General features: G+C 35.9%; 1 protein-coding gene across 1 annotated transcript in view; it reads right to left on the minus strand.

The window, feature by feature from the left end:
- The window catches only part of PKHD1 (PKHD1 ciliary IPT domain containing fibrocystin/polyductin), a 714,107-nt gene that overhangs the window by 290,908 nt on the left and 409,329 nt on the right, over positions 1-13,870 (minus strand). Inside the window, exons 50-51 of the mRNA XM_044005152.1 lie at positions 6,947-7,012; positions 1,453-1,581 (exon numbers count right to left, since the gene is read on the minus strand). Of these exons, the coding sequence (XP_043861087.1) occupies positions 1,453-1,581; positions 6,947-7,012 (195 nt within the window). The remainder of the gene's footprint in view (positions 1-1,452; positions 1,582-6,946; positions 7,013-13,870) is intronic.

The following is a 13,870-nucleotide window of genomic DNA, read 5'->3' on the forward strand; positions in this document are numbered from 1 at the left end:
ACCTCTTCTCTCCAACACTTTCCTTTGGAGCCTCCCAAATGCTAAGCTCCACAGCTTAGCTGCCTTCATGGCCGTCAGAATAAATTGTTCTCATCCACCATTCCACCAGGAGAAATCTTCACAAGTTTGGGGTAGACACACCCCTAACTCACCAATGAGTTTGAGACCTCATGGTTACCCTCAACCTGGTTTAGCCTGTCTGTGAAAATGGTTTCCTGGGGTGTGTCTGATGTGTGTTCTACAGCTTCTTAGAGTCACAGATGAGAGTTAGGTAGATCAGATAGACACCAAAGGTAAAAAGCAGTCATGAATAGGGGTCAACAGCCCTCACACCAGAGGTACTAATTTTCCCTGAACACACCTTACACCCCTCTGCCCCATTAACACAGATCAAATATGTCTTTCTATTTCTTTCCAAATTTTTTGCCCTTTTGTTATGCTAGCATATTTCATATTATGGAATGTTATTACATGTTGTTATGGGGAAGTTAGGTGGTTCAGTGGATAGAATTCCAGACTTGGAGAAAGGAAAACTTTTTTTTTTTTCCTGAGTTCAAATCTGGTCTTGGTTACTTGCTACCTGTGTGACCCTGGGCAATTCGCTTAATCCTCTTTGCCTTAATTTCCTCATATATAAAAGGACAGCTGTATGGCACAGTGGATAAAGCACTGGCCATGGAGTCAGGAAAATCAGAATTTAAATCTCACCTCAGAAACTTAATGGTTGTGTGACCCTAGGCAAATCACTTAACACCAATTGCCTTAAACATTCAGTGCCATCTCCAGTTGTGCTGATGAATACCTTGCCACTGGACCCAGATGGCTCTGGAGGAGGGAATGAAGTTGGTGACCTTGCACAACCCTCCCTCACTTAAACCCAATTCATTGCAAGTCATAACATTTGTAATGGTCCTCTTCAAGAACAAAGGACAAACAACAACAAAAATCATATGTAAAATTGGGATAATAATAGAACCTACCTCCCAGAGTTATTGTAAGGATCAAATGACATAATAATTGTGAACTGCTTAGCATAGTGTCTATAAGTAATAGATCAATGATACTTATTATTATGTAAGGGCAGCTAGGTGGCTCAGGAGATACAGTGTTGGGCCTGAAGTCAAGAAGACTCTTCCTGAGTTCAAATTTGGCCTCAGCTCATAATAGTTGAATGACCCTGGGAAAGTCACTTAACCCTGTTTGCCTCAATTTCCTCATCTGTAAAGTGATGTAGAAAAAGAGTCGCAAACCGCTCTATTATCTTTGCCAAGAAAACCCCAAATGGGGTCATGGAGTCAGACACAACTGAGACACAACTGAACAAATACTCTATATTATTTTGCAATATACCTTTAAATCAAATTGCTATAATCTGACAATAAAACCTAGTCCTCAATTTTAAATGTATATGAAGTCACTTTTATTATAAAAACTCAGAGCTTGTTTACTTACTGGGTAAGATCACAACATCATCACCTGGCACTGGGGTCGTGTGATTGTATCCACCCCAGCCCTCTTCAACATCTTGCCATGTTGTAGGATGGGACCATTTTAAAATGGATTCAGGTGCAGCAGATGGAACTACAAAACAAAAAGAACATGACCGAAACCTCAATGCAACTTTTGTTCATTATAATAACTTCCCATGTTTACCTTATTTTAAGATTCTACTGCTATCACCTATACAACTAGCTACATTCTGAATCATGATGCAGGTGCTCATCACTTCTGATTTGAACTATTGAAATAGTCTATAAGTTTGACTTTCTACGTCAGATTTCTCCCCAGTCCAGTCTCTCTTCCATTCAGCTATTGAAATGATCTTTCTAAAATGCAAATCTGACCAAGTCACCTCCTATTCAGTCGACTCTTATGGCTCTCTATTACCTCCATCGAGAATAAAATATTAAAATATCCATTTGGCTTTTAATACCATCCATAACCTGGTTTCTTTCTTCCCACCTTCCCAGCCTTCTTATACTTTCCACTCCCCACAAATTCTGCCATCCCATGTTGCTGGCTTCCTTGCAGATCCTTGAACAAGACATTCCATCTCCCAACTTCAGACTTTTTCACCAGCTATCTCCCATGTTTGGAACTTTCCCCCTCCTCATCTACTACTCCTAGCATTCCTGGATTCCTTCAAGTTTCAGCTAAATCCTTACCTGCTACAAGAAACATTCCCCAATCCTCCTTAAGCTTAGTGATTTTCCTTTGAGATTATCTCCAACTTCCCTGGTACATATCCAGTTTACATATAGTTGCTTGTCCAGTCTCCCCCTTAGATTATTAGCCTCTTGAAAGCAAGGATGAATTTTTGCCTTTCTTTTTATACTCTGTACCTAGTGCAATGCCTGGAATGTGCTTGTGCTTATAATAATTGATTGTAATTTTCATCCTCTCATCTATATATCATCCAGCCTCCAAGTTAATTCATGTTCTCTTTTGCCTCTTGACTGAACTAATATAATAGCCCCTCTACTTGATTTCCTCTCTCCAGTAGCTTCTCTCTCTAATTCATCCGACATGTGAATGGCAAAATGAGCTTCCAAAAACATAAAGTTCTTGAATACTCCCTTGTTCAAAAATCTTTCATTGGCTCCTTCTTGCCTCTGGGATATAATCAAAATTCCTCAGTTTACTATTTAAAAGCATACCACATTTTGGCTCCAACTAAATTTCCAAATTTAGTTAATGTTGCTCACCTTCAAAGACTTTACATTCCAGCAAACTAGCCTTTTTGCTATTTTACCTTAACTCAGTGTTTTAACTCCAGTCTTTCATTGCATTGCCATCCACAATTATCAAAATACAGTCTATCCTCATGTCTCTGTCTCTTAGATATATGAGTTCTTTTATGGCTCATGTCAGGTGCTTCCTACCTTGACTACTCCAGTTGCTAGGTCTCCCTCCTTTCTTCAAATTCCTTTGTAATAACTTTCCTGTGCACATGCTTACCCCAAATAGAATGTAAGGTCCTTCATGACAAAGGTTATTTTATCACTGTATTTGCATCTGGGAGTCCAACACAATGCATGACCTCTAATAGGTGTGCAACAAATGCTTGTCGAGTGACATTCCTGATTCCAAGGACAACCCTCTAAGACAAAGTGTTTCCCAGAGTAAATAGTGTAAGCATTATTATCCCTATTTTATAAAAATTTTCCAGAACTCAGAACATCTGGATTCTTTAAATAATGGACAATTCAGCCTATTTTATAAAAATGTATGCTATATCCCCTATAAAATGGGGAAATACCTCATTTTATAGCAAATGAATGCAAACAAAATTGCCTTTTTTCACTTCACTCATCTACCCCTTGTTACCTAGTTCCTTATCAACATAGACCTTGCTTTACACTATACCAAGGATCAGTTTATATTTCAGAAATGGTCTATAAACTTAGATGAAACAAAAATGCAACTTTATTTTCTTTAACCTTGGGTTTCCTTTGTAACTTTCTGCATTTTATTTTATGATTCTAAAAATAACATTATATGAAAGGGTCCCTAGGTTTCATTAAATTTCCAAAGGTGTTCATGATACAAAAGAAGAGTAAGAATCAATGCACTATGCATACCACAATGCTTGGTATATAATAGGAACTCTATAAATGTTTATTAAGTTGAATTCTGCCAAAGAACACCATTCTCTCTCCTCTCTCTCTCTCTCTCTCTCTCTCTCTCTCTCTATATATATATATATATATACTTAAATATTCACATATATACACACATACATATGTGCATATATATTTCATTCACTCATAATGGTTTGCTATTGTGTTTGTCATTTAATACAATTGTTAAACAAGTGCTTTATGATTATGAGCTGTCCCATTTTTTAAAATGTGGAGTAGATTTTTCATTACTACACTGAATAAAGGAGAACTGACTATATCTAGATTGTTTGAATCAGATGACTATGTGGCAAATAGGAAGACACAGACAGAAATTATAAAGAAATGATAGGCATAGATGGGTTTCTTTGAAACTGTTTCATTGAAGGAGACATCCACATTGATGAGATGACAGATCCATTTGAGTTTCTGGAAATTTGTGTGTGCATGCATGCACACACATACTCGCACACACATATTGGTCTTTGTATCTCTAGTACCTAACACACTGTTACACACACACATGTGTATATGTATGTATGCCCTTTTTATAACACTAATCCTTTATGACACATTAATATTCATTTTTTATTAATATTCATTTTACTGATATGGTCCATACAGTCCTATGAAATAGCATGACTGTGAGTGTATAACTTATAAAAACCATAATACAGAAAGGACAAGTTTTGCATACTCCATTTAAATTTCACAGACTAGTGATGACTCATAATTTTCATTGTTTAAATTTGTCTATTCACCTAAAGGCCCTTAAGTTTCCTTCTAACTAAATTGATATAATTGAACATTGGTATCAGAGGCAAGGGAAATGATAATACAGAAGGAAAATGCTTTGAAAATGAAGAGTAAAAAAAATAAAGACATTAAGGAAACACTGAGTTGTCTGATAATTGAATATTGCAAAACAATAGCCCTAATTCCCCCTCTATGACTTCTGGACCTGAATGTAAACCTCTTTGACTGATAAAGCTTTGAGTGAGTGATAAATCTTCTAGCTTCAAGGCAGTGAAATAAATAAGAGACCTGTGACTTTATGCAATATTGGTCCTTCTGATATTTTTGTGGAACCTTCTTAAGTCCAAAGGTTATGACAAAGGACTGGGATAGAAACCATATTTGAATTATTTTTTTAAGTCATAAGAAATGGAAATGGCTGATAATGAACATGAGAATTAAAGACATTATAAAACAAAAGGGCCTTTTTAATTTACTTGGAAAAGGCTCGTCTCAATAATAGAGTTGATACAATGTTGGTTCATTAGAAAGAACATTTGTGGTAAAGTCAAAGGACCAGCTTCCAAATCCTGTCTTTGATGCTTACTACCTGAATGATCTTGATTAACTCACTTACTCATCCTAGGCATTGGTTGTTTGTTTATTTGATTCATATCTAAAATGAGGGACTTGGATAAGATGCCCTTTGAGGTCTCTTCAAGCTCTAGTTCAGTGATTGTATGAAATTGCATATCCATACAATTATTGTAATAAAAAAGAAAACATGTTGCATCTCAGATAAAAAGATTTCATCTCCAGATCTAGTGTTAGATGTCAGGAAATTTTAGGAGTGATATATTAATCCCTCATCCCTCTTCTGATTCCCTGGCTAGAAAATCATGACATTCTTTAACTTCCTGTTCAGTTTCTCTAATTATTATCTTCTTCCCCTGTCCCTGAAGAGATTTCCATCCACTGGTCCCATGGGAAGCTACTTACTTTCTTGCCTTGCCTTGACTCTCTGTTCTGATTGGTCCTTTGAAGATGATTCTATGAGCAAAATATTTCAGTTGGTTTAGCCTTTGATTGGGGGGAGAATTGCCTCATATGGCTATTGGACATATAAGAATTGGACCAAAAGCCTGCTCTTGGATCTAGGATCTACATCCTTCTTCCACAGTTGCTCCCCCTCCTCTCTAGTTATGAACCTCAACTCCAAGACAGTTTGAGTCTAGTTCCTAACAGCTGAATTAACTAAACTAAGCTGAAAGACAGATACACTTAATCAGTGGTTCAAAAGAAACTAGATACCTTGGCCTTGTCCTCATTCAGGAATATAATAAATTCCCCATGCCAGGGTTGCCAATCAATAACCTTGCTTGGGTTTCTCCTTCCTGGGAGTGGAATCTGAGACTGTTTTATAATAATCCCAGTAATAAAAATTACATGGAGACATAGCATTATCAACACATTCTCAACCCCCACTCCACCCTTCCATTAATTGGCAGATCATTTCCCAGTATGGCTCATGGAGAAGATGCTATAAATAGCATCATCTTCATTCTCTAGTAAAAATGAGATGGCTTCCTACATTAGTCTTCAGACCACAGCCTGAAAATCACTGGCCTTGTCCATGTTTATACTATATTTCCTGAATCAAAATCAACCCACCTACAGATAGATTCCAAAGTAGAACTGAAGAACCATTAAAAGTAGACTGAATCTCCCTAACACTATTTTATATAGTCCTGGAAATTCTAGCAATTGCTGTAAGCCAGGGGAAAGGAATTAGAGGCATAAAGATAAGGGAAGAGAAAATAAGGCTATGCCTATTTTCTGATGATATGATGGTTTACATAGAAAATCCTAGGGAATCAGCAAAGAAACTAATTAAGATTATTAATAGCTTCAGCAAAGATGTAGCCTGACAAACAACCCGCAAAAATTAACATATGTAATATCCCTACATAATAAAAATGAAATCCAAGAGGCAATAATACAGAGGGAAATCGCATTCAAAATAATTATAAAATGCAATATTTTAGTCAAAAGCAGATGGAAACTCTTAGAAGGAGGTTTATTACTAATGAAAATGTAGTTTCCTGAACCTGAGGATAAGCAAATGAAACAATGAAAACATTATACAGTGTGTGTGATATATTCAGCCATTGTAAATTTCACCTTAATAAATTCTAAGGTATAAAAAGTTGAACTTGTATTTCTTTAACCTATTTAGTTGAAACCAGAACCAATACTGCATTTATTTTGAAAGACTCTAAGGTTTTCTTTCTAATTGGTTAGGGCTTAGAATGTGTATCTGAAGATACACATTCCAATTTATGATATATAGGAAAACATTTATTTGTGGTTTTCCATTCATGCTTACACATTGCTTCAAAAATTATTTTTTTATCATGGCCATGTTTGATAAGCAGGTATATACATTATAGTTATTAGTCTTACAATGGAATCAATGTTAGATATATAAACGCTAGAACTGGCATATGAAGCCTGAGGTCAAGGTATGGGAATCTGAAAACGTAAGTGAACTATTGAAGGAGAATCCTTCTTGTTAATAGAACAGAACTTACCTGGAGTTGTTGGAATAATTCCTTCCTTCACCAGGAGGGTAAGCTGAACTTGACCATTACCTGAAACTGAATTCAAAGAACAGAGATGTGGAGTTGAAGCTAATAACCTCAGGAACACAAATATAACTTCAGAGAATAGCAAATATATGTCAATTTGCCATTCTCTTGCTCCCTAATTTCTATCCCTCTATCTTTTGAACAAACAAGCAAAAATAAACAGACAAGGACAACAACAACAACAAAACCTTCTCTTTCCATTCCCAATTATAGTCCCTAGTGGTTAATCTAATGACTGGTTTTCAACATTTTCTTTTTATTTTAGCTGAACAAACTAAATTGCCACAGGGTCTCCCAGACAAATAGCCCCAAAATAATAAGAAACCTTTAGCCATATGTTCTTTGAAAAGCCAATGGTGGCCAGCAGGGCATGCTACCCATCCTATTATTTTTCTACCAATCAGAATGCTTTGTTTTTGTGTCTAATATACACTCCACCAATGGGAGTCTAGATCACCCATAAAATGTATTCCCTTTACCTTTAACCAAATCATCCTTTATAATGAAGACTCTTACTTCCTCCCCCCCCCCTTTTTCCTCTTATCTTCCAAACCAACCGAGCACATTTAAAAGGCCTGGGGTTCATTAATTTTAAGTGTTCAATAAATTAGTGGAAATAATCAAAAGGCCTGATTCTTTCTGATAATGGCAATTTGATGTCAGTATAAACCAGTAGATTAAGCTGGGAGCATATGCTTCTTTGCCAAGTGAGGCTGCTATAATTAAATAGTGAATGCATCTACAAGGTGCTCTCACGCCTGATTAATTAGTAATCAGGTGCTCCGTCTTCAACAACACCTTGTCTCTCATTGGTTAATTACATCTCTACCTTGTCAGAAGTCATGGGAACAAGGACCTAACATTTACGGAGGTGCCAAGGTTACTGGAGCAAGGCCAGGCAGAAGAGTCATGATGGTTTATACCTGTGCACCACTGAAACCTCAAACCTTGCCCTCCACCAGAGCACGAAATAGGGAGAAAACTGCTTTCAAATTCTTATGTGTGGACTTTTGAACATTAAAGCCAGGAAAAAATTAAGTCCCTTGGACCAGAAGAGATCCATTGTGAGGCTCTCTGAGATCCCTCCTATATTATCTTCAACCTTCCCTCGCCTTCTTTTCATTGTTACCATTTAAAATAATTCTATTTAATTTTTAAAGTGTCATGTGCCTATACTTTCATATATGTAATATATGATTTGTATGCTTATATATATATATATATATATATATATATATATATATATATATAAAGTTTCTAAGATGAGGTACCTTATCTTTCAAATGTTTCTTCTGAACCCTAAGCTTATTTTTACCTACAAGTCTTTAGTTATATTCATCTCTCCTCATAGAATGCCTAGCCCACTTCTCTAACCCTGCTTAATTCCCACTAGTCTTCCACAGCCTAGGTAAAGTTCCATCTTCTTCATGAAGCTTCCCTTAAGCAGGATACAGAAAATTATAGTCAGCAATTCAAAAGACATGTGTTCTAGTCCTGACCTTGTCAATTACTGTGTGACCTTGGACAAGTCACTTAACCACTGATGTAGAACAGTTTCCTCCTTTGTATTATGGATATATTAATAACACCAGCCCCCTTATGTTGCAGGTTATATGTGAAAATTATTTGAAAATTATAATGATTATATAAATATAAGGTATTCAGATAAAAATTATATACATATATACCCATACATATACCGATATGTATATGTAACATCTTTCTCAGAATAGCTCAAAGCTCTTTACAAATATCAAGTAATTCAGTCTTAACAGATACCAGGAAGGAGAGATGTATGAATGAAGAAGAAACATTGTTTTCTTGAAATGAAAAAATAAATTAAATTAAAACACAGAAATGAAGATAGTTATAAAGATCACTTTGAGAGGGGTGAAACCATAAAATTTAATCCCACAATCTTTCCATTAGATTATCCTTACACATGATCATCTGTCTAGTCATGTGAAGCAAGTTGCAATAAAGTTGAGGGTTTGGGATCAGAACAAACATGCCATGAAAACAGTCTCAGTCATCTTTTGTATGGCCAGTGTGACTCTCCTCATCTGGGTGTATAATATTTTCCTTAGCCCTTGATAGATGCATTGGGTATCACCCCGGTCCAGAAGAGACCTATTCGAGCAGCTAGGTGACACAGTGGATAAAGCACTGGCCCTGGATTCAGGAGGACCTGAGTTCAAATCCGACTTTGGACACTTGACACTTACTAGCTATATGACCCTGGGCAAGTCACCTAACCCTCATTGCCCTGAAAAAAAAAAAAAACAGAAGAGACCTATTCACTAACCTGATCATTGTAAAACTACTATGACAGCAAGCTGACCCTCATATCCTGGATTCAGAGGTTTTTCTTCTATACAATCTGAAAAGTCAATGTGATTCTGAAATGATCAAAGGGAAGAGGAATAGGGTGAAAAGGAAGAGAATTCTGACTTCTTAAATCTCTTTTATTTCTTCCTCTGAAAGTCAGTTGTGGAGTTGAAGAATAAGTCACTGGAGGCAGCTAGGTGGTACAGTGGATAAAGCACTGGCCCTAGATTCAAGAGGACCTGAGTTCAAATCCAGCCTCAGATACTTGACACTTACTAGCTGTGTGACCCTGGGTGAGTCACTTAACCTTCATTGCCAGAGAGAGAGAGAAAGAGAGAGAGATAGAGAGAGAGAGATATAGAGATAGAGATAGAGAGAGAGAGGAAATAGGTCACTAAAGTTCCTCCTAGCCACTTTTTCCTAAAGTGAATTCCCCAAATCTTGTCAGAGGCCAAGAACCAAGGAAAGGCCAAAAATAGGAATCCTAAGAAATCTCCCTGCATAATCACAGAAAAGTCTTGTGGCCACTGGCATCACATGCTTTTGTAAGCGACTCAATCAGCTCAACTAAGGTTTAGAAAGAGCTTTGAACCTACAAATAATGTATGCCCTTTACAATTTGGGAAGAGAATGAAAATCAGGGGCTAGAGGTACTGGCTACAGGGGAAAAGTTTAAAGGATTATACATGCTTTGTGACATGTATATGTTTTCTTAGTGCTTGTGATTTCTGATTTTGTATTTGTAATGTGAGAACAGTTAATCTACTTTGTTTATAAAAGGAGCCCCAATGTAGTTGATCCATCCCAGAGACTGTAAGAAGATCTATTCCTCAAAAAATAAAAGTAAATCTCTGTACAAATTAAGGGCCTAATTGCTCTTAGGAGCTCTACATAAACTCAACCAAAGGTAAACATTGACTTCCAGGAAGTTGACGGTTTCTGATGGGAAAGAAACATGCCATAAAAACAGTCCCCAGAAGCAGATTAGGAATAGAGATGACCAAAATCCAATGAAAATAAATGTTGAAAACTATCCATATATGTAACTGGAAAATAATAAAATACTGAACAACAACAACAACAACAAAAGAATAGAGATGTCCAATCAGATAGAATGCTGGTGGTTGAGAGGGCTATATGTAGGCAAAATGACGACATGGTCCTCTTTAGGAAAGGGGAAAAAAGGAAATATCTCTCTGTCCATTCAGTTTAAGTTCTATCCTGCCATTTTAGAAGAAGTGAATATCTTTCTGTTAAAAAAAATAATAATAATAAGGGTGCAAAAGGGCACATTTCTTTAGACATAGTAGCAAGGATTCAAAACTTCAGACTTAGCACAACCACTTATTACAAGTATGACCATAATCAAATCACTTTCCATATCTGGATCCCATTTCCCTTACTGTAAAATAAGGGGGTTGCATTGAATATTCTCTAACGTACCAATCAAACTCTAAAATTCTATGATTTTGTGATTCAATGGAAATGTCAATGCAAGTTGGAAAATCTCAGGCTCATTGGACCATTGCATTTGGTGTTAAAGTACCTTAGAAGTCATTTAGTATAATGCCATCATTTTATATATGAAGAAACTAACCCCCCCCCAAAAAAAAACCCAAAACAATAAAGGTTCTTTCTTATAGTCCTACTGGTTCTAAGTAGCAGAGCCAGGATTTAAACCTATATTCTCTGAATCCAAATCCAGTTCTAGATGAAAAATTATCCACTTTATACGTAAGTCCTTCTAACTTTGACACAGTATTTTCTACTATTTAATTGTAAGGTATCCCCCTTCCATATGTCAACAGTTTGGCCACTAAAAAAGTAGATAAATCACGTTAGTTTAAGGAAAAACTATGAAATCAATTTGTGAAGAAACAGTGTCTCAGATAAAATGAAGACAGACCAATTGAAATATATAAAAATGCCAACATTTCCCCAATAAATACATGGTCAAATGATGTGAATAAGTGCTTCCCTAAAAGATATGAAGATACTTATAAAGATCACTTGAGAGGAATGATACCATAAAACTTAATCCAGTGATCTTTCCAATAGATCATCCTTTCAGATGATCACCTGCCTAGTCATGTGAGGCAAGTTCCAATTGAAAGCAGCCTGGTCATTAATTCTATCTCTGCCATGTTCCTTTGTGTGGCCATTGTGACTCTCTTCATCAAGGTATATATAATACTTTCCTTAGACCTTGATAGATGCACTAGGTGTCACCAAGGTCCAGAAGAGACCTGTTCACTAACCAGATCATTGTAAAACTACTATGGCAGCAAACTGTCCCTCACATCCTTGATTCAGAAGAAGGAGAACAATGTCCACAGTAGCATCAATATTCTTAGAATAATCAGCTGTGAAAGGCTTAGCTAGTCTGATCAAGGCAATGATACAAGAAAATCCCAAAAGGACCCATGATGAAAAAAGCTATCCACTGCCAGACAGAGAGAACTGAACTCTAAATGCAGATTGAATCTTACTTTTTTTTTTACTTTATTTTTCTTGCTTTATTTTTTGTCTTTTTCTTTAATACATGGCTAATGTGGAAATGTGTTTTGCATGACTTCACACATGTATTCAATATCAAATTGCTTGCCTTAAGGAGGAGGGGGGAGGAGGAAGTAAGAAGGAGAGAATTTGGAACTCATTTTATTTTTAAATGAAGGAAAAAAATTTACATGTAATTGGGAAATATCTAATAAAATAAAAAATATTTTTAAAATAATAGAAACCATTTTTAAAAGACTGCAATAATAAATAGAAAAGCAACTCTGAAAGATTTGAGAACTCTGAATAAAGCAAACATGACTACAGAGGGCTAAGGATGAAGCATGCTTCCTACTAGACAGAGAGGTGATTGGCTAGAAATGAAGAATGATACATTTTCAGACATCATCAAGGTGTGAATTGGTTTTGTTTGTGATACTTATTTGTTAGAAGTCAGGTTTTTTTTCATTTTTGTCAACAGAAGGAGGATAGTGACAGTGATTCATAAAAGAAAATCATTAAGCATTTAAAAAAATTCATAAAAAAGAATTCGAGATTCAGGGGAAGATACAGATTATCAGGATAGCTTTGAAACACATATTGAATGTATTATATGCTTTCAAAAAGGAAATAACCTGAATGGAATTTCATGGTTTCATAAGCAATTTTCTTTTTTGTATATATGGTAACATTCATGTTTATCAACTTCAAAATAATTTTTAAAATGAAAAAAAATTCCAAACAACTTTCCAAGCATGGTTATTATATAATTCTGTGACTTTCTGGCACTATCCAACCTTACCTTCTCTCTTTTAACTCTAGGGAAAAAGATGGAAGATGTAGATAGAATGATAGTGAATACCTGAACTCAGACTACAAGTTACGCTCAACTCTATCAGTTCTGATCATAAGCCTCTATTTGACTCTACCTGATTAGTTTCTTCAGGAAATCAATAACAAATAGTAATAACATTTGTTTATAGGCTTAAGCTACTTTGCTTTTGATATAGTTTTAATTTTTTAAATGTTTCCCAATGATATGTAAAAATTTAACATTCTTTTTGAAAAAAATTTTCAGTTCCAAATTCTCTTTCTTCCTTCACTTCCCCATACCTTGAGAAGGCAAGTAATATATCAATTATACTTGTGAAGTTAGGCTACTTTTCTTGTCCTACTCTCTCTCTGCCTCCCACTTGGGATTGACTAGAATGGATTTGTTGTTTCTCTAGAAAGTAAAAGCTAGAGGGTGCAATAAAGTTGAAAAAAAAGAACTCTGGGGGTTTTGTGGTCCAACATTTATTCAAAACCAACAATTTGCCATGAGTACAAGTTGTAATCACTAAAGCAATCAGGGTAGGAAACATTAATGTACAGAACATTGGACTGGAATGAATTCATTTCTCCCTTATTGTCAGGAAGTGGAATAAAAATGAAAACTATTAATAAGAAATTCATCAATCAATAAACATTTCATGTTGTATATTGAATTTATCATATAAAGAGAAAAGAAAAATACACATAATGGAGGGGTCATTTTGCTCCTTTTTTGTCTTTTTTTTTACAGGGCAATGAGGGTTAAGTGACTTACCCAGCGTGACACAGCTAGTATCAAGGGGCCGAGGCTGGATTTGAACTCAGGTCCTCCTGAATCCAGGGCCAGTGCTTTATCCACTGTACCAACTAGCTGCCCCAAACCTTCTGTCTTTTTTTGAGGGGAGGCAGTGGGGGTTAAGTGACTTGCCCAGGGTCACACAGCTAGTAAGTGTCAAATGTCTGAGGCCAGATTTGAACTCAGGTTCTCTTGAACCCAGGACTGGTGCTTTAACTGCTGCACCACCTAACTGCCTCAATAGAATTTTTAGGTTCTTATTTTTACTTTTGTCTAAAACGTATTTTTATTAATTTGTTCCTTCCCTCCAAATCTTCACAGTCCAGCAAAACAAATTCTCATATTATCCAAATTGAAAAATAAATGTCTCCTTCTACATTTTAAATGTATCACCTCTATATCAGGAGGTTAGTGGCTTGTTTCATCCTCATTCT

The sequence above is a fragment of the Dromiciops gliroides genome, chromosome 4 (assembly GCF_019393635.1).
Source record: "Dromiciops gliroides isolate mDroGli1 chromosome 4, mDroGli1.pri, whole genome shotgun sequence".
Lineage (NCBI taxonomy): Eukaryota > Metazoa > Chordata > Mammalia > Microbiotheria > Microbiotheriidae > Dromiciops > Dromiciops gliroides.